Below are 26286 nucleotides of genomic sequence, written 5' to 3'. Positions count from 1 at the left end.
TTTTAGTTACCTTCTGCAGATCTGAAAAATGTTGTCATTGTTTACCCTTCACGTTCTATATTAGTAGGCCATGTTTTGTAAGCTTCTAGTTTGTTTTGGCTTCCTCTCTTACAACCCTCCTTGTGTTGGTTTACATTTGTATTGCTGCTGAATTAAAAACAGAGCAAGTCATTGTTAATGTGACATTTGCAGTCCCTAGATTGGATGCAGGGCCTCCAGTTCTGATTAAAGGAGGAAAAAAAACCTTCACACATCTCTCACTTTGCACTTTCAGTATGGCAGGTACCTTATTCATAACACCATAGTTTGTGTGGTATGTGTTTGTCTTGTTATCCTCTATTGAAAACTTTTTCTTAAAAAATAAACAAACAGAACAAACAGGAGAAAAACAAAAACAAAAACAAAAACAAAAGAAAAAAATCCTCCAAATACCATTACTGGGCTGTTGATCTTCATCCTGTTTTAATAGGTGGCATTAATCCTGCTGAGTGTGGATTCCTGCAGTTGTCTTTACTGAAAAGTATCTAATTTTCGGGACTGTTTTTCCAATGTGTTAAAATTGTTTTGCATTTTGTCTCCTATTGTGTTTGCTTTTCCTCCTGGTTTGCTATTGTCTGGTAAATTAATAGGCATGCTCTTCATTAATGAAATTGTTGAACAGTATTAATCTGAAATATACCTCTGCGGGCATCAGTTAATGTGTCCCTCCTGCATCACAAAGCATACTGAGATCTGTAATCCAAAGAATAGTTATTTTGTTTATTGTAATAGATGGCAATAAATAAAGCATATTACAGACAGAGCACCACTAACAGCAAAGGATGTGTGAGCTGTCTGTTTTGGAAAGTACCTAACCACAGGAGTGTCTCAGTAAAGTAAATAAGATTTCTTACGAGGTAAGCTGCTACTCAGTAGGCTAGTATGACGAAACAAAGCACTGCAAATCTTGGTCTTTCTTAAAGGGCAGAATGGCTCTGTCACTTCTCTCCTCTTGTAATTTACTTGCTATCTTCTGCACTGATTCAGTGATTAGTCTTACTGTCCTACACCCTGCTAAGTACCTAGCTACCAAATTATATTACCCTGCCTTTTCTTCTCTCTCCCTTTGTGAAACTCTAGAACGGGCTGCCCAGGTTTGTGGAGTCTCTTTCTCTGGGGATATTCAAGACCTATCTGGACACTATCCTGTGTAGCCTGTTGTAGGGAACTGGTTTAGCGGGGAGGTTGGACTAAATGATCTCCAGGAGTTCCTTCCAGTTCTTGTGATTCTGTAATTCTGTGATTCCATTTTTCAGTGAGAGAGATCTGTGTCCCTGGTACTTGGGCTCTAAAATGGGATGGAAAGAGGTTTGTGAGAATCCTGTAAAAGTTTAGGCTATAAGCTTCTTGGTGAATTCAGGATTTGTATAGCTGTTTTTGTGTCCTTGGCAAGGATGGAGCCCCTTGTACAACTTATCTAGTGGAAACCAAACTCATCTGAAGGCTTGAAGAGCTTGCTGGGGTAACTGATAATATTGAGTATGTATGTTTAGGACTCGCACAAAATGTCATTTATATGTTATTCAAACCACAATATTGTGTGTTTTCTCTCTTCCAGAATAGAAAGCTACAGAAAAACCATGTGTTCTCAAATGCAGGCACGAGATTTCTGAAGTTTTAGATATCTCACATGTTTACAGTTTTTCTAAACATACCACCAACACAGTTGTTTTTAGTGTTCCTGGAGGTATTAGATACAGAATGTTTTGTTTTGTTTTAATTACTGTTATTACATATTACTGGTATGTAATAATAGGGATGCATGGATAAATGTATACTGTGTATTAATAATTACTTTAGTTCATTTGATAATAGTTTTGGTTGATACTAAGTGAAGGTTTTTTTGTTGTTGTTGTTTTTTGTTTTTAATTTTATCAGATAACAAGAACATTATTTTAATTCCAGTTTTATTAGTACAGAATATTAAAAATTTAGCTTGGCCTATCGATCAGTGTAAGTACTATACAGTATCATGGCAGTTTATGCCCCTGAAGTGCTGCATTTAAATGTTTACTACTATTATGCTGGTAATTTATACAGCCACTTTTGGTGAATTATCTCTCAGTGGTACAGTACAGTCTCAACAACCTATCTTTTCAGTTTATGAATTCTGTATTTACTGTGTCTTAGCAGAATGGAGGAGACAGTATGTGGCATTTTGGTACATGGGAGTAATCGTATAGAAAGAAAGAATAAGTTCAGATTTAGTTCATTACTTTTAGTTATATTATCACCAGCATCTGGCTTTCTGGGCAGTTACAGTGCTGTGATGCAAGTAAGCAAACATCAGAGGTCACAACCTCTTATTTTGTTTCCTTCCATCTTTTCCCTCTGCCCACAGATGTTACCGCAGGGACACCAGCAATATCAACGACAACAACAGTGGAAATCCGGAAGAGCAGTGTTATGACAACAGAGATCACCTCTAAAGTGGAGAAAATCCCCACGACAGCCACTAGCAGCACAACATGCCCTTCCGTTGAGACTGAGGAAGAAAAAGCAAAAAGACTGCTGTACTGTTCACTATGCAAAGTCGCTGTCAACTCTGCCTCGCAACTGGAGGCGCACAACAGTGGTGAGATGGAGCAATGCTTGCTTTCTTCTTTTTTTTTTTCCCTTCTGTCTCAAGAGCTCTGCAATTATCTTTCCCTGAATAGTTTAGATCTCTTGTAGCAGGGGACAAAGAGGTGGCAGAAAGCTGGCAATTACATGGAATTCATTAACTATTAAAGAATAAAAAAGACAGGCAAATAGGCTTTTCTAAAGGGGGAAAGAGGGCTTTTTTTTTTTTTTTTTTGGATTTTCTTACATCTTAGCTTTTGCAGATTCCAAGCCTTATAGAGCTAAATGACAGCTCATGCTTCATTACCTTTGGTGTTCAGAGTTTGCATACTTTTGTTTGTGCCAGCTAGCAAACTGAATATGAATACCATTAGTTTTGTTTGAAATCTAACAAATTAAGGCTGAAAGAGGCAGAGTCAGTCAGAGTTCAATGATAGAATTTTTGGCCCCATATTGTCTGTCAACAACTTGGTAGTATATTTTTCCTCTGTCTTCATAAACTGGCAGTAGCTGGTGCATGAGAGTTGAATGGGTAGTTGCTTAATTCTGCCTTTCTTAATTTTTAAACCTTTTCTTCTTGTTACAGTTAGTAACATCAGTAAGTTCCAGCAGTAGTCAGCCGTGATCCATAGTCACTATTTTAAGCATTTTATTGATTGACTTTGTGGTAGACAGAGTTAAAATATCTTGTAATTTAATATGGTGGCAGTGAGCATTTATAACAGTTCTACAGAAAAAGTCCAGATTTTGGATGTCAGTGCTTGCCTGACAGCAGGATGAACAGAGTTAAGAGATAGAGGGTTTCAAGTTTGAAATTTCGAGACTGCTAATATACCTGCATAAAAATGATAAATGGTCTCATGATGTAATAAAAATAATTTTAATCAAAAATGAAGGAAGTTTACATGCCTATAGAATACATTTAAATTAAAAAGGAAATGATAATTTGTTGGTATTCATGAAAATCAAAGCCTAGTCTGTTTTGAATGCTGCGTTTGCTGTATACTAGATCTTCAACAGATGAAAATTAAAAGCTCATCAAGTTGTACTTATTTTACCTGTATGTCTTCCTTCCTATTAAGGTTAGACCCTAAACATTTTTCTGATCCACTTGAGAGCCAAAACTTTATTGTAACAGTTACAAACCTCCAAGCTTTAATTTCTATGCTGTTAAACTGTGTGTGGTCACACACATACATACTTGGAAAAGGGTAGAAGGTGATTCATATACGGATTATCACTGGAAGACTAAATCTGCAATTTGTAGTAGTCCATTATCATCACAGACAAACTACATAGAAGTCAACAGTGTAAGAAATTGTTTGGTCTGATTAAAGGTACAGCAATAGACACAAATGTTTTCTGTCCAACCTTTATTTTAATAAGAAAAGCAAGTGCATTTTTCTCACCTCCATGTTTCTCACATGTTTTTGTTCAGGTCCAGGTTTCTGCCAGGAACCTCAGCCCCTTTGCAGTTTGACAACTAATTACTTAATTACAGATTTAAGTGTAAGCTACCTAATGCATACTTTTTATCAATCCATTCAGAAGGACTACAAATCAAAGGCAACTGCACCTTTAATCACTAAATTATTCTTCCTTTGCAACTACAGTTCAGGTCTTATTAGCAGCAGGAGTTAATGAGAAAAGTCACACCCATTTAACTTCACATCAGGACACCTGATTGTGCCAGTACTTATTGGTGTGGCTGCTTTGTTCTACCTACAGAACTGTAATCTAATAATTAAATATCAGATTTGAAATAACATTACATAAGTATTAATCTGATACTGACAAACACAGGCATATTCCAAGGATAGCATGTAGCACTAAGCTGAGGTTCATATGATTTTCTTCTAGAAAGAAAACAAAACAATGAATGCAACCAAATTGCCAAAGTTGTTTCTGTTTCCCATTTCTAATGTCTCCAGGGACTAAGCACAAAACTATGCTGGAAGCTCGGAATGGAAGTGGAACCATAAAAGCCTTTCCCCGGGCAGGCGTAAAAGGCAAAGGACCTGTGAATAAAGGAAACACAGGCCTTCAGAACAAAACATTTCACTGTGAAATATGCGATGTGCACGTAAACTCTGAGACACAACTGAAACAGGTACTCAGCTACCTTGCTACCTTGCAGAGTGTGAATCCTTGGCTATTCTTTATTTTCATGGTAATAAAGTACCAACACAATCAGCACACTTCACATCCAAATGGAGCTTGTAGAATTTTCCCTTTGTATTCGGTTCTTATGCTGTATGTTTAATTTTGGGTATGATTTTCTCCTTCATACAATGTGTTTTCTCAAAAGTTATATTTATTTATATGACTTACATACATACATGCAGCTGTAAGCTGCAATGTGTTGCAATTATCTTTAGGCTTTTACAATTGTCAAGAGCTAATAAAACGTTCCATTTAGTATACTGCATGATATTTGCTTTGTAGTTGTAGGCAGTATTTCCTTGAACATTGAATAGCCTACTTAGAAACGTGGGATGGTGAGGATTTGATTTTTTTTTATCAGAACTGAGAAGTGTGACCTCGAAATTGCAATTATACTAGGTTATGTTCAGTTATTCATCAGATGAGCAAAACATTTGCTCTGTTCAATTCCATATACCTTTTGGAATTCAATACTTGTTAAGGAGCTTTACAGGGAGGAAGATAAATTCTGTAATGGACAATGGCAATGCTTGTCTTTTTTTAGAAAAAAAGTCCAGTACTTTGTCTTTTTTTGTAAGAACTCTCTTGAGAATGAAAATCAAAGTGAAAGTACAGCTCTGAAAAGGGTCTTTTACATCCAATACAGCAGTGAAGTTTGTGTGAAGTCATTCTTGTAAAATCTGATAGATTTTATGAAGAAGATAATGGATTGTGTGATTTTACTTCACTATCACTTATTTTGATATGTAACCATCTTTCAACTGAAATCTTAAGAGGATCTCTAGACTTCTTGGGGATTTAAACAATTTTGTGCTTTTTTTTTTTTTTTTTTTTTTTTTTTTTTTTTTTTTCTTTTTTAATAGAGAATGTGGTACTAACATTCTTCCAAAACTCTCAATCACTAGCAGATTGAATTTGATGGGTGCTTTATAGAGATTATTTTAAAGGTTTCTTGCTTTGACCTAATTCAAGTCCTGTTGAAGTTAACAAAGGTGAGAAATTCAGTGACACGGTGGAAGCAGATTTGAACTGAGCACTGCTGAAAATCAGTCTTAATGCGTGGTGTACAAAGGAGTTCCTCAAACTGGAACAGGCCCTATTCTCGATCATTATTGAATTAATCATATAATGCTGTTGTGGAGAGCATTCAGGAAGAACTCAAAATGATCTCTTAAGGAAATATCACTTTTTTCCCTCCCCCTCCCCCTTATGTATTTTAACAGCACATAAGCAGTAGAAGGCACAAAGATAGAGCTGCTGGGAAGCCGCCTAAACCTAAATACAGCCCATACAACAAACTCCAAAAGGGAACACATCCTCTAGGGGTAAGCCAATCACTTTGTTATTCACAGAATCCTGCTGAGTACTGAGAGTTTAGAAAATGAGAGTGGAAGAATCTTTAAAATAAGTAAGTGTAAGCAATGGAAATATGTGTCTGAAGAAGTGCATGAAAGCTCACAGGAAACAATTTATTTCCTTTGAAGGTTATGAACCCATGGGTTCTTGTTTTTGTAGCTCCGCTGAATAACCTTAGAAAAGAAGCCTCTTTTAAAGGTCATTAGAGAGCAAGAGAGGAGAGAAACATGCAAATGTCAAGCATTTTTCCAGTGTTCACTAAGTGCAATACTGTTGAAATAACTATAAAATTCTATAAAACATTAAAACTTCATTCTATCCTCATTTATAAAATATTCAGATAACAATTGAAACAGTAACAACAAAAATCCATCTCTCATTTTATTACTCTTAGTTTCAGGATGGTTCTGGTCACGTTTCAAACCAACAGGATAAACTTTGTGAAACAGAGTTCTTGCTAGCTTCAAAAGCTGAAAATAATATTTACTTTCTAATAAAAACCCTGCTAAGTTCCTGCCATTAATCAAGAAACAGTTTATATCATGGGTGGGATAGTGGAGCATCTGATTTTTATCTCTGTTAGATCAACTGTGTGATTGTTTTATGTGACATGGTGCTTTGTAAGGATTTATAGATGATTTTGGCAGGATGAGGGTGTTGATTCATTGACCTTATACAGATTCACTCCTTAATCACTGTCCATCTTCTCTAACGCATGCAGCATACAGAACTTTCTTCTTTGAGAGTACAGTTCTCTGTTAGCTGAACTTAAATTCTTTTCTTGACAGATAGAATTTGTCCTTGTTGGGGCAGACCTTTTTTGTAGTATATCCATGCACTGTTAGTTGCATTGGAGATTTCATTGATGTTATGGAATAATACACTGCATCATTTTGGTGAACTCACTAGTAGGGAAATAGTCTCACAGGGGTTTTTCTAATTCACCTGGGAGACCAACAGCTCCACTACAAATAAGATATACTGAAAGAAATAGAAAAGTTATAATTAGAAAAGTAGGATACAGAATCACTAGAGCTTCTTTCAGAATTTATATTCCTTTAGGAAATTGTTTCCCCAGGGATGAAAATAACTATTTTGTTACTGTTGTTGTAAACAGTTGCCTATTTAACAATTTATGTAATGGTGATTTCTGAGAACTCCAGCCAAGGCCATTCAGTTGGTGACTAGATAAAATCAGTGTGTCCTTTTCTTACTGCCTCACTCTAAAGTGCTCATAGTTCACAAGTCAGACCAGAGATGAGCAAAAAGACCAAATGATTTTAAAGGGAAGAAAATGAGTTTGCAGTAAGCAAACTGATATCCATAGTAGAACATTTAGTCCTTTTTGATTTTGAATTTAAAAACAAAACAAAACAAAACAAAACACCAAAATAACTGTCACTTGACGTATGGATTTGCATGGCAACAGGCCAAAGATTTCTTTTAATGTAAGTGTTTTTTATGAACTCTAGAGTTTAACTTTGCTTTTCATTACATTTTTCAAGTCATTTACTGGACCTTATTTTACTTCACTGTAAAATAGGAGTTCAGTAAGTTTTACTTATTTAATCTTGATCTGTATGTTAATTACTACTTGTAGGAGATTTGAAATGACTGTGCATTATACTGTATATATTGTGACAGTTATTACGGCTATCTTGAAATGAGAACCATGTTGATAAATAAAGTGAAAGTCTGTTCAACTTCATTAGAAGTTTCTAATTTCTCTAAGAATGGCAATATTGTTCTAGCCTTTTAACATGAAGTCACCTAGGATCTTTGTTCTTTATGACAACAAATGAATGAGCACCACCTGTTTTTCTTCCTATGGAAGTTAAGAAAAGGACATACTACATTTTCTTAGCATTTCTAGACCAACAGCTCTGCAATGCCATATTTTCAATATCATTTATACTGCTTCAGAGAAGAAAGCTTTATGAATTCCCACAGCACTATCTCACAGTTCAAAAAAATCTTGTAATGTTGAGACTTAGCTCATATTTCTTCAAATTACAAATGTCAAGTAAGTACAAAATGTAACACTAGAAAGAAAGAAGCTACCAGGCATTTCGCAGTCCAAACTTTCTGCAATAAGATAGTTCTTAGGGAAAACACCCTTGAATGGAATTCTAGACAACAATCAAAACCCTAGTCTTTGGGTTGTTTTTTCTCATACTTTGTACTCAGTTATTTTATTTATTTCTTTATTAATTCATTTATTTAGTTTCTAAATGAGGCTGAAAAGAAATGCACTAAAGAAAATGGAAGGAGAAAAAAGTCAGACATTAAGCAAGAGAAGACAGCTTGTGTATAACACTGATCAAGGAGTTAAGATCATTGACTTTTGTAGGATCTAGTGCCTATTTTATTCTCTGTTAAGAGGATGTTAAACTGAATATCTTTTTCAGAGTTTTTAAGGACCTTAAGATCTGCAAAGTTGCCAATGCATGTTAGGAAAAGTAAAAATTCTGTATCAATCTGGTTGATAAAGAACCAACAGATATATAATTTTTCCATACAGTGATAATGTAGTGACAAAACTTGCTGATGGTACATGTCAGATGATTCTTGTCCTTCCTTTCTGACTAGTCTCTCATAATGGCAGTGTTGAGTATTGAGTATTAGACTGATATAGTGCAAGTTAATTATTCGAAAATCTCTTTCAATCCAAGGATGAGAAACTTTTCCTCCATGAGTGAAGAGTGTTGGTACTAGACTGAGATGGTACATATATTCAATATATTCATATATTCAATTTCTATATGCAACTTCGTATATTCAGGTATATATTCTAAGCAAAGGACATCAAGTCCTTCAAGGACTCAAACATACCCAGAATTCATCAGAGTTGATGGGATTTTTGTCAGTTGATGAGTTCTCTATCCTCATCTCAGAGTTATAAAATTAGAACAAAAATACTCAGGCTTCTGGCTTCTCATTAGAAGCTTAAAATCCCATTAAAATCTGCAGAAATCTATAGACTACTCTGATATTCATTTGTATGAATATCAAGCATAAATTCTTATGTAATCAAATAATAATGAACCTGTATTTTCATTTAATTTGGGAAAATCTTGAGCTTATTTATTTCCTTTTTGGAAACTCTAAGAATTTTCTAAACTGTATTTGGTATTGAGTAAGAGTCATAATTTATAAATATTTAAAGCGAAAGCCTCAGTGACAGTAACAAAAAAAACCCATAGTTTAGCACTACATTAACTGATATAAGAAAGAGTTTTTCATTACAGTACTGTTTAAATATTTCACAATATTTATAATACTGCACAATATGTTAGTGAAAAGTTATTTCTGACATTTCCTTCTGAAGACAGTATTCTGAATACACAATAAGATGACACGTGACAGAAGGCAGTACATCCATAGAGTCCATCACTTATTTTAACAAAGGAAATGCATTTAAGAGATTTTCATAACTGGTACAAGATGAGCTTTGTTTATTTGTCTGTTGTTAGTGTTTGCACTTAATAAAAAGAATCTAGATGTTCATCGTGTTTTTAAGTAGAACTTTGATTGTAATGTTGAAAACAACTGTAGCTTTTTAGTGTTTCTCACACTAGAGAGAATGATATGTATTGATTCTGCTCTGGTCTCTGTCACAAAACTGTCCAGATGGAAATCTCTTAATTGATGGCTAATTCTTTCTTATTTAGTTTCATAGTGTACATGTGGGTTAATTTATCTGAAGATTGCCCAATACTCTTTTAGTTTTGCTTTGATTTCTCAGCTCATATCAAATTAAATGTTTCAGAGGTAAGGCATGAGCCCACAACCAAGGGAACGCTGGAACTATTTGTCCCTTACCAAATTCTTCCCTTGTTGAATGTGTGAGATTGCGACTCGTCACAACCCTATAGCTCAAGGAATCAATAACCAGAACAAAGCCTTTCTTAATTGATTTTCCTCTTATAATCTTAAGTCAAGCTTCCTGTCATGCAGCTAATATGAACAAATTATGTCTCTCTCTGTTTGTTTGTTTCTCTCTTCCTCACAGGTAAAATTAGTATTTTCAAAGGAACCTTCAAAGCCGATGGCTCCAAGAATCTTACCAAATCCACTAGCAGCTGCAGCAGCAGCTGCTGCTGTGGCTGTGAATTCCCCCTTCAGTCTTCGAACAGCCCCAGCAGCCACCCTTTTCCAGACTTCAGCACTTCCTCCAGCACTCCTACGACCAGCTCCGGGGCCTATACGGACCACCCATACTCCTGTGCTGTTTGCTCCTTACTGAACTCCAAACAGGAAATAATTGTACTGCAATAATTTTTCAAATCAAAACAAACAAAAAAGAAAACCAAGAACATTGAACTATGCAGTGTTTATTTATAGTTTAAAGCATATATGAAGAGCCAGGACTTTTGATAGAGAACTGAACAAATTCTAAATGGGGGAATGGGCAGTATTTTCTCCAGATGAGAGCATTCCTCTTAAGTATTGATCGTTTTAGAACTGATCTCCAGCATTGATATAGTGATATATAAAACTTATGAAGCCTTTTGACTGTGCTTTTTGGCACATATTTCCCTGCAATGTCTTTCCTGCTTTATGAAACAACTTACAAATTTGTCTTGAAGGGCATTAACTGGTTCCAATGTACATAAAATACTTTATTCTGTAGATTAAAGAAGAAGGAAAAGAAAAGAAACACTGTGAATAGTAGTACCTTACCAATCCTCCTGCCAAATCAGCGGTTACTGGGTATTTATCTGAACAAAAGTAGATACAATAGATGTCTTGTAAAACAGTAGTATTGTGTCTCTATCTATGCCACTAGGTTTCTAACTGCGTTGCAAAAGTTAAAATGAACAAAATATGTCACAAAAAACAAAAAACAAAAAACAAAAAACAAAAAACAAAAAACACACACACACAAAAAAAGACAATAATGTGGAGTTGTTCCTGGTGAGAAAAAAATTGTTTTCCTCACCTGCTGAAGAATGAGTATGAAGGTAATTTATGGTTAAGATAAGATAAATGATCAAGAAAATTTAGTGGGGAAAAAAAAAATAAATCAAATGCTGTACACAGAATAGGTCAAACTTCTATTTAAATGAGATCATATGTGTACAGTTCCAAACTGTAATACTTACAGTACTGTTCAAAGTTTAAGGCCAGTGGATAGCAAAAAATATAGTCTTGTTATGAAACAGGCCTGACACTTCAGTGTTGAGCAGAGGGAAGACACAAGTGGGTTATGCATAGTCATACCTAGCAAATTAATATCAAGAGAGAGATCCTGGCTTCATTTAAGTCAGTATAAAATTCCTCCTGACTGCAGTGTAGCCAGAATTTCATCCTGAGAATGGCACATATTCTTTTTATATCATACCAGTGGGAGTATCTGTAGATACAGGTAATATTTTTTTTTTTTTGCAGTAGGCTTAGTTTTAGAAACAGATTTATTCTCTTGTTTTATTTCCTACTGATGTGATATAAAATGTTTTAGTATACCTATAAAATGTAAACAGTAACACAAGATACATATTATGAGATAACTGCACATTGTGGGTTTGGAACAAATACAACCTTTAGGAGCTGAAGGGACCCTTGAATTCTGTAGCTGACCATTATGTATGGACAGCGTAAAGCCTTATATGTCTACTGTGAGGCTTAAAGGGGTTGACTGTGTCCCTTTAAAATAAGATTTATCAGGGTTATATATAGATATATTGTATATATGTTAGAGTAAGAAAAATAACTTATAAACAGAAAATCTACTATATAAAATAATTATATAACCATTGAGTTTCACATGTGGGTCATTATGTGATAAGTAACAAACAGCACAGAAAAAAAATAGTTGTCTTGAATCTGACTCTTGCTGCCTGCTTTTTCCCATAGAGAGCTGAGAAGTATCTATTAATATTACAGAGTGTGTTGCTGAATCACTTGTGACCACTCTGATATGTAGCTAAGTGAAATGCCTACCATACATTTAGATGGAATAAAAATTAAAAACATAATTTAAGTTTAGATTGGGAAATGATTTAAAAAATTCTGTTAAATGGTAGTAATGCAAAATATTGACCACACGGTTGCTATATAATACTACCTGTGGTTAATTTGGACAGGTGGGAGATACAGAGGATGGGAATATACAGCACTTTTGACTTGCAGTTCATCAGTGAGCCTTCCATATATGTTGGTATTTGCCATTTTTTAAACCTCTCTGCATATAGTTTTTATAAATATATATATATAAAGAGAGAAAGAGGTTCCATGGATGTCTGTGTCCAAAGAATTCCAAAGAGATGCATTTATTTATCTAGAATTATTAAAATAATTTCTATATTATGTATATGTTTTTCATCGAGTTTATTTGCAAATGTTTGTGCCTTGAAATGAAGTAGGCTTTTGGTTATACTTAATTCACTCTGATGTAGCCATGAAATAGATGTGAAATAGATGCATTAGGGCTGGTTATTAGCTGGATTATTTTGCCCAGTTTCCAAAAAAGAGAAGAGAATGAGTAAAGTTTAGGCACCGAAATAACTGGGGGCTGACATCTAAAAGGGCTCCCTACTCTACAGCTCCCAGTAAAGAGGCAGACCAGCTTTCAAAACCTGTGCTAATCACTCAGAATTTAGAAAATCTTTCCACTTATGTGGGTACATAAACATTGTGTTGTCAGGTGAAACTTCTCTTTAAAAACTCTTAGGCTTGGTCTTTAAAACTAGTTTCAAACTTCCTTTTTTTTTTTTTTTTTTTTTTTTTTTTTTTTTTTTTTTTGCAGCAGATGTAGTGCCATTGCCAGTTGTGTGCAGATTCTTCCTCAAGTAGGGCACTGGTTTTCCAGATGTGCTCCTTCAGCCACTGTTTATCTGCAGAGCTTTCTGTAACAACCTATGTAATAAAACATTTGCAGAACAAGCAGAGGAGGGCTGGGGTGGGAGAGGCCTGAGCAGAAAATCTTTTCCCCAGGAAATGCAGACAGGAGAAAGGGAGACCTACTAATATCCTATAGGCTTTTACGTACAGCCTTACGGTACGTGGGCACCTGCTGTATATCCTGCCACGTTGTCATGATGCCACCAAAATCAACAGGCTGATCCTTTCATAATGTGGCCTGTGGCATGTATGGAGGCACAGTACTAAATGCAGAATTAATAAAAGTTTTGGTAGAAATAAAAAGAGTGTCATTCCAACTACTTACATGAGCTAATTTGCAATGACACCTCAAGTTTTCTTGGACCTCTTTTGTCACAGTGCTCTATGGAACAAGTTTTTGTTCACACAAGTCTCTTTTAAATTTCAGCTGTAAACAGACTCAGTTCTTTTTATGTCTCTTACTCACTACCTAATAAAAGATAAAGACTAAATGTTAGAATGTATAGTGGATTTTCTGTGCCTTGCTGTTCCACCCCCTTTTGGTCAGTACAAAATCAATGACCCTGGAATGTTAGCACAAAGATATTATACTAAATATATGTCAGAGAAAACACTGGCACAGCAATGTGATTGGGCAAGGGTATATCCACAGTAGCTGAAAAAGGAGCTAGCAAATAGAAGACACTTTACACTTACCTATCAATACATTCACTGTGGAAAGCACTATAAAAACAAAATGTGTCACTATATTTCATAATACAGTAACACTCCAGGGCTGGGAAGAAACCTAAAGCACAAGGAAACAGATAATTTCACTGAAAATGCAGTCACTCACTGGAATAACAGTGTGAAATCAGCTTGCAGGGAAATGGTTGGGTATGAACTCAGAAAAACAAATAGGTTCAGGGATATTTTCTTAAATTCTATATTAAATGTTAAAGAACGACTATTCTATTCCGACCCAGAGAGATGGTATTTTTGTGGGAGGGATATATATTTATATTTTTACACTATCTGCATTTTTCCAGCTATCTCTGGCTTTAAACCTTTGTTCTGAAGGTTCATCATTGCTCTGAAACATGAAAACGGTTACCTTCTTGAAAGCTGCTGTAAAAGCTGATGTGAGAGGTTGGTAAGCAAATGGTATGAATATGGTGATCTGAAATGAACTGGAAGAAAAAAAAAGAAATGGCCATGTCAAGGAATATTGTATTTGAAAAGTATACATCTTTATTTTAAAATAAAAATATATGAAATTAAAAATAGCTAAATAAAGTTAATATAACTAGAAGAATTACATCTGTCATTTTAGTACTGGGATATCACAATTGGCGCTGTATTTTAAAAGATGAAAAAAGTCTAGCTGTTAAGCAACAGAAGGATGCTATGGGAAAAATTAATGTCTCACACTCATTATCTTCCAGTTATGCCAGGAATGCTGTGACTGAATGAACTTGCTTATAATCACTTATACTCTAGGCCCCAATTATAGCTAAGAGTATTGGTTCGATATTCCCTGAAAGCTGAAATTATATTTCTTAGGTCTCTCTGCATCTGCCTTCTGCTCCCTGTAAATGCATAGCTTTTAGATTCTCTCTGAAGCATCTTGAAGAACTTCTACCATAATATCTCTCATTTTTTTGCAAAAATAAATATGATTTATGAAAATAAGACTAATATTGAGGAGCAAGATTTGAAAAGGTTTTACTACATACACATAATTTTTTACCAGTAAATATGAAATGTAGCTACCCAAATTGTTTGGATGCATAAATCTTTGAAAACAAGGTGAGTTTTAAAGTCTGTAGCACATTTTGGTGTTTGGTTTGCACTGGGTGATCCTGTGGGTCTTTTTCCTTGGTGATTCTATGATTCTATGATTTTAAGGATCTATAATTTTTATGAACATGAATGTCTGAATTTCCACTTTTAAAAGTAACTTCAGCACAGTTCAGGTTTCAATGATCTAAGCAGCTAAAGCTCTCAGGGAAACAACTGTGGTATTCCTATTAACCTAGTCTTACTTAAAAGCATTAGCTTATAATTTATAAAATGCTACAGAAATTTTTTTACAACACATCTTCCCATTCTCTTTATCTGAAAGCACCATTACTTCAGTACTAGTGGATCATAGAAAAGCTTCTCTGCTGGGATTCTGTGCTTGACAAAAGAAATAGCAATGCTGATAGATCCTATCTTAAACTAGTAGAAATCTCAAACATACAGTTAAGGGTTTAACCAGGGCTGAGAGCTTCATACCCTTCCCCACCTATAAGATTTATTACAATTTGGAACCATTTTGGATTAAATGTGACTACCTTCAGGATAACTGTTACACAGTCTGATCTGAAATGTCAAAGGCTGAGACACTCTATGCTCCAGACCAAAATTAAGGACAGTATGAAAACCATACGCTCTTAAACCTGGGATGCCTGAAAGTGGTTGCAAAGGTTTTTGACTGTGGTAGATGCAATGTTTTTTTCCTCCATGCTTGAGTTTTTTCGCAGTCATGCTGCATTGTGCAATTAAGTATCATTCCACTCAGATGCAGAATTGATATGTTGATAAAGAAACTTGACTGAACCTGAAATATGACTTAGTGGTGGCCTATTTTTTGTGTTCATGCTGAGATGGTGGAAAAGTAAGGAGAGTCAAAGGACTTAGTGTAATGAACTTGGCAAAATAATTTGGTTCTTTTTACTTGTGCAGTGTGAAGCATTACAAGCTAACGCATGAATATTTGGGTAAAATAAGGACTTTGAATGTCATAAAACTGTAAATTGGAAAACAATTAACTTGCTGATGAGAATGATCACAGAAGGTTTTAGCTTAGTGCTGTTGTTTTGTTGTAATGGTCTTCACACTATTTACACTGCTAGCACACTAAAATCTATGCTATTCGCTACGGAAAATAAATATTTGACACTCATAACTAGAAGCAAGTATATATATTAGTACTTTTTACATAAATATTGGACACTCAGTCACGGGAGACAAGGCTTTTCCTGTGAAATTCATGCATTCGTGTCTTGTCACACAAGCCAAGATATCACTGCATTGTGTCAATGCCTTGGTCTCCATAAAGGATAGCCATATTTCACATTTGTTTTTTTTATTACTAGTTGATTTTTTCTTCTGTGTTACTTTATTTGTATTTCCATGTCTCATAAGAACAAAGAGAAGCCATCAGTTTTAATATTCCCTTCAGAAGCTGGTATTCATCAAGCCCATTGATGGTTCATTTGATCAGTCAATAAATTGAATAAAAAATTGAAAACAACAGTACTAAAATTACAGTAGTATATTATGAATAGAGAACATACATACACTATAGTACTCTTTACCTACGCTTGTCAGTGTTTTATGTCACAGACAATGCTTTAGTCTTTCAGAATTTCCTGAAGCTTTTCCCTTTTGGGATTCTTCAAAGATTTAATTAAATATAAATGTTATTTCTTATGTTCACTAAAAAATAACTATGCTATTTCTGAGCACAAATGCAATAGAAAAAAAGCATAAAACTCATAAAATATTTTCTCACTGTAAATGCCTGCAGCATTTTTTAACAGCTCCAGCCTTTTGTCTGCTTGTGGCTGATGGCTGTCATTTACCATGGGAACAGTTCTCATCCACACATGTATCAGGTGAAAGTTGTTCTGCTCAAAACAGTCTGTCAAGTGCAGGTGTTCTTCTGGGGCACAACAAAGTGGGAGATGATAGCATGTGGGCAAAAAAATTATGCTTTTATAGTATCCTGCTTAACACATTCAAAACTGGTTGATGGCTTGAAGAGGAAGGGCAGCACCCACTGAACAACATTACAAGATGCATGCTGTCCCCTCCCCACATGTTCCTGATGTGTTTGTATCAAAGAGGAGAACAATTTGAAGAAAATTATGATTTGAGAAATTAGCTTGCATTCTACTGCAATTGTTTCAGTTTGAAGGACAATCCTCTCCAATAACACCCCTATCTTCTGCTAAAATGATTTTTAATTTCTGACATATTTTGCATGTAGTCTTGGTCCATAGCATTACCACCTAAATTGCTGTCTGAATCTGTTCTTCAGAATTAATCTGTGAAGACAATTTTTGGAGCAGAAGGAAAAAGAATGTGATGAGCCTTACATTGGACCCATTTTTTTTTACTTACTACACTTGTCTAAGTCCTACCAGCTCACTGAAATGTAGGTGTCAAATTAGGAAAAAAAAAATTATTTCTTATACTCTTTTTATAGTTTTAGAAAGGAGATGCAAACAGATGTCACTCGTTATCCACTCTTTCAAACAGCAAAATCTCCATGTACTTGTGCACACCTGATCCCTTCCCTACATATACACTGCTCTTATTTCCCTCCTATCCCTTTCTTCTCACCTGTTTGGTGACTCCCCATAAGAATGGAACACGACAACGAGTATTAAAAGGAAAAAGAAATAAAACACCTGTGAATAGATGTATAATGCAGATATGTAATAATGTGAATGTAAAGTCCTATATCATTTCAGTCATATAATATAATCTAGCATATGGCTCAATTTTGTGCTAACAAGCACTACATTCAGCCCCTCGTTACAGTGGTCACAGAAATCAACAATTTTAACTGTCCTTCAGTTAAACCTTCTCCCTGTATGCTCTGTTCTCCTCTTGGGTATTTTGCATGGCAAATAAATACTTGGAAGAAAAGCTAGAGCTATTTTCATTTCCTTCACAAAGCTAAGGAAAGCAGTAGGAAAAAAAGAATCTGGCCTTTCATGTTTTATTGACGTCTGTATTCCAGTTAATTGTCAGAAACTTCACTGCTGCAGTAGATACTTAAGAAGCTTTTCAGTTCTGCTCCATAAGACAGGATGTGGTGATGTGGTGGATCACTATTCATGCCACAGACATTTAATCCAGAGCAGTGTACAAATCATCTGCACTACACCACTGACATACTTAAAACATAAGCTTCAGTAAAAGCATTTGAATCCTCAAAACCTGCCAGGGCCCTCTGAAAGCTTGGTGATGAAGAGCACACGTTACGTAATGCAGTGTCAAAGAGCTACTAGAAGGACATCCAGGTGAGTCCAACAGCTGTGTTGCATTTGGGCAAGAAAGTATAATGATTCCTGGCAATTTAATGTAGGAACTTTCCTTCTGTACCCAAATGTGGGAATGCTTTCAATGCTGATCAGTGTACTGAAGCAACTGGAAAATCAAGAAGTCTGTCAGCAATATTGAACATTATATCTCCAGCTATAGATGATCTCCAATGCTGCAATAATAAACCTCAAAACTGAAGCCAAATAATTCATCAGAGTAACAAAAAAAACCTCTTCCTAGGCCTGACAGAAAATCAGCATGGGCCCTTCTTTCTTAACAGAATGCATATTTATATATAGGGTACTGAGAGTACTGAGGACATCACCAAAAATTGACCCTGATCCATACATGCTCAGAAATGCTAAATTTCAATGATATTTTTATAAGTTCAGTGGTAAAGTTTCATGGTTTGGCAGACTGTAATAGTAATTTTGATTGATAAATAGTCAATATAATGTCTCTAATTAAAGAAGAGTGGAGAATAGTGACTGGGACAATTCTATCTTGCTATTTAACCCCCTTGATGCTTCACTTAGATCTTTTTAAAGGTCGGAGTTATTAACTGTGTGGAAAGGGCAGTGAGTTAAGAAACAATTGTGGCTTCTCAAAGGTAGATTAAATGAGACAGAATTAGCAGTGTTTGAGCAAGTTCTTTATTTGGCAAGGGTAGAATCATTGTTACAGAATAAATTATTTGCCATAGTGCTCTATTATGAGGATTCAGACAACAATTTGAGAAGAAATTGACTGAAGTGAAGATGTTATAGACTAATAGTGTAAAGTTATTAAAGTGAAGAGAAAGGCTAGAACTCTATTCCTCACGAGCAATTCAAGTTTGTAACTGGAAAGATCATGTACTCTTTGCATTTTCTGATAACACATGTGGAGAGCTATCATCAATAGACAGAAGAAGAAGATATTTTTCTGAAAAAATAGAATGTCTTTGAGAACTGATGTAACAGAAAGGAGCTGAAATCAATAGGAAAGGACTTATCATGCATTTAGAAATTAATAATAAGTAACTCTAAGAACTCAACTCTTAAAAATAGCTGGAGAAGGTAACAACCTTGGTATATTATGGCGATGAGCTATAAATTTGATACACGTTCTTAAAAATGGAAATCCTTTCATCGAAATATGTTCCATGTTATGCCACTGTAGACTAAAAACTCTATAGTTTGCTAGTTTCAGAGAGTCATGATCAAGAATAATTAAGTTTTTAAAAAAGATTTAGAGAAAAAAAAATGAGGTGAAAAGAGAAACTGGTAGATGAGAGAAAATATAACACTTATATGCCTAGAAAGGAAGGACATGATGCTTTACAGGAGGGAAATGTAGACACTTGTATGATTCAAGCATTTCTGGAGCTAGAGAAGGATTTTTCTTGGATCAAAATACTTAGTTAAGTGTTGCCAAACTTCTTCAAATCTCTTCAAATCTCATGTTAAATATTTAGCCCCTTTTCTTTTTGGATCCCACTGTCATGGCCTAGAGTGGCTGGCATGCATGAATCAATAATTCATCTCTGCCGCTGAAAGTGTGTGCAGAGGCAAAGAAAAGAATGGAGAACTCTTATCCTAGTTTGCTCACAAATCACTTTAATTCTACTAAAACAGTTAGCAGCATGTAGATTCAAAAGATAATCAAGACAGCAAATGATTTAATACAGATGAAACAAACTCAAGGAAATGTACGTGTAGTGGCTTGGGAAACTTAGCCTTGCAATTTCCCCGATTATTCAAGTGAATCTGTTTCTTCCCAGTACTGATCTACTGTACTAACCACATCAGATGTTGGTGGCAGTCTCCCTGGAATTAATACATTTCCTTAGTTTTATTTCCTCATTATTTATTTTTCATCCCTCATTCTATATTCTTCAGTTTAATTGCATTGTGGCAAACTTGTCTAGTTCCACTTCTTTCTGCAAAATGGAGTTGGTCCATTGCTCAAAACAGATCTATGGTACCTTCCTTAATTTTTGGAAATCCCATGGAGGAGAAAGATATTTGGATATTGGTCAGGTACTAGGTCCATAGAACAGTCATGGTTTTGTGTTTTTACATAGTAGACTGTGATTAGTACGTTTCCAAGGAGCTCATGAGATAACAACTTAAAAACCTCATAACCTTCATGAACTTGGTTTAAGGTACCTCAGACTAGTGCAGCTGTATTCACAGTAAACATATGAGGCAGCGCAACTGCTGTTTAACATAGGGATTGAAGAATGAAAACTGGGACTACAGATTGAACATAAATAGACCTTATTTTCTACTATAACCACTGCAATCTCAAATCCCCCTTCCATTACCACTTAATTAAAGATGCCAAAACCCTATCTATACTGCAGTTGGCAATACTACATCATTAAACTGTAGAATAATTTAAGTTGGACCACTGGAGGTCATGAAGTCCAAACTCAAATCAGGGTTATTTTCCAAGTTAGGTAAGGTTGTTCATTCAGTGCTTTGTCCAACTGAGTTTTTAAAATCTCCAGAGTTGGAAAGTACACAGAAACTCTAGGCAGCTTGGTTCAGAGCTTAACTGGTGTAAAACTTTTATTTATAAATCTCTAGCTGATGAAGTTTTGCCTCCTTGTATTTGATTTTGCTGAACTTCATGAAGTAGCTGGCAGTTTATTTTTCCTGTCAGTGAATGTCCTTTAGAAAGACTAACTTACTCTCCAATTTAACAGCCACTGCCCCCTCTTCCACCCCGCAAGCTTGATTTATTTGTAATTATCTATACCACTACTGAAGGTAATAACTGATAACTTGTACTGTCTCAGTACCAGTTCCTGAGGAATATATTTGCTAGCAGCCTGTTGGTTAGATTTTTGAAAAACTGACTCAGGACATATCAGTCCATCTAGCTTTCCACCTCCCTTTACTTCTCCTATCCAAAATACATCTGTCAAGTCTGATTAAAAGATCTTATTTAAAAGTGTGTATAAAGCCTTATAAAGTCAGTTAATCAGCTTTGCTCAGAGCCACTCATTTAATGATTAAAACATTCAGGCTGGTCAAGTAAAATTTGTCCCAGACTAAGTCATGCTGACTGTTCTCAATTACCTCATTCGTAGGAGTCTGTAAGACTCCATTTTTTTTTTTTTCATCAGTCAGGTTCCTCAGATATACCATGACTAGTTTTGTGCATTGCGTATGTCTACTTTATTAATTTTTCCTCACTATTCAAATAGGATAAGGCACCTGTCTTTATCCAAATTCCACTGCTAGGACTACTACAAGTTTTCCCATCTCCTTGATTTCTGCATTTATCTGTCCCTTTCAACAATGTTGTTTGTTTTTTTTTTTCCCATGTTTTTGTTGTTTGTGTTTCTTTTCTGCTGATGTACCTGCAGAAAACTTACATGTTGCCATTTACATCTTTCAATTTCAACTCCACCTTTGGCCTTCGCAATTTCTTCTCTTCATGATTGGGCAATGCTTTCATAATCAAAGGAAATTCAGACTCGCTTCTGGCTCCTGCACAGATCTTTGATTTTATTCTTTTTGTAGGCCCTAAGCTGATGAAAATCAGGTACTGTTCGTCATGTAGGCAGCTGGTGGAAATCTGTTTTCAGAGTCAGGAAATCACTGACTAGTATCTTCTCCCAGGCTGAAATGATGCTCCATCCATTTGTTCTCATTATTCCTGGCTTAGAAAATCTGGTTATTACTTTTTCTTCTTCTTCTCCTCTACATATTATTATACTGGAAAAACAAAAACAACAAAAACAACAACAAAAAAAAACACATCAGAAATGTACAGAGATAGTAGTGAACACATTGGAAGACTTTGGAAATACATTGATGTCAGCATATAAAGATAAACTAAAATGAATCAGAAGTTACTGATTCAGGTAGAATAAGATTCATCCAACAGGTAACATCGCTTTAGGAAGAAATGTCATCACTGAGATTTTATTAGTATATAATATAGTATATGCATTTATATTAGTATATAAATGACTACTTTTAAATATTTAGTCTGGAATTGATTTTAGAATGGATGCTGGAAGGTGCTTCACATAGTACAGTAACTCACAACCATGCTATGAAATAAAAATATTCCATGGTGAACAGCATAAGTCTGATACTATAGTTATCATGTCAGTAATGTGGCCATTAAGTTTTCATATTAACATTTATTATGGTGTCATTAGAACACTCTTCCTTTTTGATGCATCCAAGCTCTACTACAATATGTATTTGTTGACATCACATCTGTTTTAGGAGGCCAAATGATTACAAGTTACCACGGAAACTAATAAGCAGTATGCAAGGAATGGGTTGCACAATTGGTTTTGCTAGATAGCAAGTCATTGCTGTTTTAATTTCAATTAAATTGCATCCACTTCTCATGTCAGTAACATAAAAACAAACCATGTACCATTTCAAGAAGAATTCACATAGCTATATTCATTTAATAAATGGAAATCAACATATTTTTGCAGCTCATACAAATGGAAGTTATAGAGGAATGTAATTTGTTGGTGGTTTTGTGTACTTTTACGTATGAAATGGTGTATTTTATGAGTTTGCAGAAAACCTTTTCCATTAAGTCCACCAGCCTACATGAACACACCCTAGCATCTGAAGGAGTTATAAAAACTGGGTTATTTAAATTTGTTTTTGTAGTTTGGCTTGTCTACTCAATTTGATATAAATGCGTATGAAGTTATTGTTGCTGTGCTGCTCTATGGAAAGAAAAGTTTAGAGCAAAGCAAGTAAGTGGTGTTGAAACTGATTTAGATAAGAGGCTTTTGTAAAATGTATCACTCATCCCTAACTCCTGAGTAGATTACACTGATGAGCTGCACCAAGCCAAGAATGAAAATCAAATAGCTTAACTGTTTTGAAAGCAGATGATCCTCAATGAACCGTATCTTTTTGGGGCTTTAATTATCATTGTTGGAAATAATTGTTACTTACTGTGCAGAAAAAAAAATACGGATTATCTGTAGCCCTAAAGAGCATAAGTGGAGTAATATTTGGGTAATAGATTATTAATTTTTAAAGCATTATTGTACACAATTATTATCTTTTGTCATGTTTGGAGCCAGATTTGTTCATTGACAAATGACAGTTTTGTTCATTGAGTTGTACCACTGCTCCAAACCTTTGTCATGTTTGTAATCTTCCACTCTTCAGAAACCCACCAAAATATCTTCAAGGCAGCTGAAGAATGCAACAAATGCTGCTGCTGCATGCAGCATGGCAGAGCAGCATGGCAGGCTGGAAGGGTGCACTTCTGAGCCTCTAGGGAGACAGGGAGCCAAGGGGACATTCCTCCAGCTGGAAAAAAATGCCAGGGATTCAAGCAGATAATACAGCGAAGCACTGCCATTATGATGATGTGTTTGGTGGCTGTTATTTTCTTGCTTGCTGGATTTGTTGCCCAGTAACAGTAGGACTGCTTTCATTATAATGTTTCCTCATTGTTTCCTTATGCAGAGCAGACACATGTGTGCTATAACTAAGACCAGACCATCCCACAGCTTTTCTCATGTGTGTCATAAAAGGCCTATTCTTAACTGTTCATATTAGGAAAGCTGAAATGAAAGTAAAACATGAGTGTTCTTTTTTGATATGAGTAAGCTTCAAGATTGACTAGATAGCATACCCAATACCTGCATTAGAAGAGTCAGACAAAATTATATGAGTCTATAGAATCTCTGAAACTGTGAAGATGTGGGAGATCTACTGACAACATTTTTACCTTCTTTCTATTTTTGGATAGCATTTCTCCAAAACAATTATTTTCACTGATGTGTGTTGACCAGTTCTACAATGACATTCAAGGGCTGCCTGTGGCAAAATTAGATAAACAAAATATATAAACTATTGCTGAAAATGATGAGTTATTTGTTCCTTATCAGCAGCTAGTAATAATTACTGATAAAAATACACCATGGTAATTCAGACTACTGTTTATGTAAATAGTATTTTGTTTTCCCAATCATTCTGGCTGCACACATGCTAAAATTAACTTCTGATGATCATATTGCAAGCAACACAATAACAATTAGACACACAAATGTATCTCAGGTCTTGTGTCCAGACAAGGGATAAAAACATGGGCCAAAGCATAAGCATAGGGTGTCATAGAGCCAGTGTAAATGTAGCTCTGTACATCAAAGCAGTAATTGGTACATAGAATAATATTTAATGTTACATTTGGAACATGAATGTTTGGGAAAAAAATGCTCTGACAGGTTCCAAGTATACATACATGTATAAATATATATGTGCACGTATGTGTATATATACCATATAAAATTTTTCGTGAGAGAAAAATCTCTTGTATTAGTATGAGCGAAGCAGTGCAGCTGGCTATCAATGGATATCTGGATAAACTGAATAAAGTGGAAAGGAAAAAGTAGAAATGGTATGCTCAAAGTTGCATAGGTATAGCAGGGGAGGGGAAGCTTCATCAATACAAAGTATAACATGCCTCCTTCAAAACTGTAAACCTGCTGAAAATTAGCTGCAGAGAAAAATTAAAATATTCCTCTTTCAAGAGACTATTCAATACAACAATAAAATTTTTACTGGAATATGCAGTCACAAAACTTTTATTTTGCTTTTTTTAGAAAAATACTGAAAATGTAAACAGATGTTGGAATTATTTATCAAATATTATTCTACAATTCTGGAAGGAATGTTACAACCACACTTAATCTATCATATTATTTAGCAGTTGGCAACTCTGTCAACAGCAGGGGGGATTAGAACTTGGGGATCTTTGAGGTCTCTTCCAACCCAAGCCATCAGACATTCACACATATCAGCTTGGTGTGCTAGCTAGTATAATACACAAATGAACTAATATTATGAATGTATATACTGAATGATTTACAAATGTTGCACAGGTGTGAAAATCAGAAGACTGTTCCCTGATTCTCTGATAAAAAATGAGAAACTGTTGCAACAAATACAATTTTTTTGCATAATTAAAGAATTAAAGTTGAAGTAGATGAGACTGCAAACAACAAAAAATGACCAATTCTGTAGCATCTTAGTGTTTCTTTGTTGTAGTTTTTAATGGTATTAAAATTGCAATACATTCAGAAAACAAATATGAATAGACAAAACAGAAATAGATTCTCTTGAAGTATTAATCAAAGACAATAGTTACAGGATGATATGCTAGTCAATCAAACCTTAGACAAAGGAAGAGAACAGCATTATGTTTAGATTTAAATAAAGAAATTGAATTGTACAGTAACTCATACAACTATTTCTGGGTTTGAATAAGTAGAATCCAGTCCATAATTTTTCCCTGGGGAATAAAGATGAGAATTTCAAAGGATTTCTCCTAGCTAAATGCATTTTACATACATGCATAATGCAAAAGTATAAGCTGCAGGGAGAAATATTATGGTTATATACAAAGTTAAAATTATGTGACATTTAAAGTATATATTAGAATCCGCATACATGGAACAGTGAGCGTGTTTATTTCTTGGACTTGGATCAACAACAAATGCTTTCATGGCAGCTGTTTCACAGAAGTGCCTTAAGGGTCAAGTATGTGAGGGGTACGCCATGGTGTAGTCAAACTGTTCTCTAGCTGTCAAAACCACACACTGGTCAATTAAAAGGTAAAGAATATACAGAGGCAACTAAATGAAAATGGAAATGGCGATCAGAGGCATGAAACTCTTCAGTATGCAAAGAGAATGGGAATGGAAATCACATTAAGTGACTGGATTGGACAGTATTTGGAGCAGAACTGGTGATCTGCTCCACATGAGTTTCTACTGTACTTCCGGAAAAGTGATAAGGTCATGCTGAGGAGAATAAATGAAATATTCATGTTTTCCTAATGAGCATCGAGGGTTCCTCTATCTTCTGTTTGATATTATTCTGTTCAGGCTACTTGAAATTAAATCACAAGTGGGAAAGCCATGGGGAATAACAACGGTGAAGATAAGGTGATATCACAGACTGGCAGAAGCCTTTGAGAGCTGGCAGGGAAGCTATTATCCGACAGGCTAGTTACCAATGACAGGCCATGCTGGTAATGTTTACTCTGCCAGTCTGGAGCATAGGATAAAAAAGGATACTAAAATTTGAAATATTCTATATTTTACAGGATAGGACTGAAGGGTTTATAGCAGTTGCTGGTGTGGTGGTAGAAAATGATACATTCAGACATGCTGAAGGATGAAGACGAAAAGGCAGCAGGGTAGTTTGTTTTCTGTCCTTGAAGTTAGGGCAACTGCATCTCAAAACTCAT

The 26286-nt window shown here is 35.2% G+C and overlaps 1 protein-coding gene and 1 long non-coding RNA gene across 8 annotated transcripts in view; one reads left to right on the top strand and one right to left on the bottom strand.

The window, feature by feature from the left end:
- ZNF385D (zinc finger protein 385D) overlaps positions 1 to 14255 on the top strand; it is a 375527-nt gene extending 361272 nt beyond the window's left edge. For all 5 annotated transcript variants that reach the window (XM_052692235.1, XM_052692236.1, XM_052692237.1 and 2 more), the window contains 4 exons: positions 2381 to 2614; positions 4533 to 4711; positions 5988 to 6089; positions 10133 to 14255. In XM_052692235.1, coding sequence (XP_052548195.1) covers positions 2381 to 2614; positions 4533 to 4711; positions 5988 to 6089; positions 10133 to 10366 — 749 coding nt within the window. In that variant the 3' untranslated portion in view covers positions 10367 to 14255. The remainder of the gene's footprint in view (positions 1 to 2380; positions 2615 to 4532; positions 4712 to 5987; positions 6090 to 10132) is intronic.
- Positions 14256 to 18682: 4427 nt separating this feature from the next.
- Positions 18683 to 26286, bottom strand: part of LOC128085187 (uncharacterized) — a 33581-nt gene continuing 25977 nt past the window's right edge. For all 3 annotated transcript variants that reach the window (XR_008208820.1, XR_008208821.1, XR_008208822.1), the window contains one exon: positions 18683 to 21755. This is a non-coding gene — a long non-coding RNA (uncharacterized LOC128085187). The remainder of the gene's footprint in view (positions 21756 to 26286) is intronic.

Source organism: Tympanuchus pallidicinctus, unplaced genomic scaffold (genome assembly GCF_026119805.1).
Source record: "Tympanuchus pallidicinctus isolate F22 unplaced genomic scaffold, pur_lepc_1.0 scaffold3, whole genome shotgun sequence".
NCBI classification, from domain to species: domain Eukaryota; kingdom Metazoa; phylum Chordata; class Aves; order Galliformes; family Phasianidae; genus Tympanuchus; species Tympanuchus pallidicinctus.
This window is presented reverse-complemented; position numbering and strand designations above follow the sequence as displayed.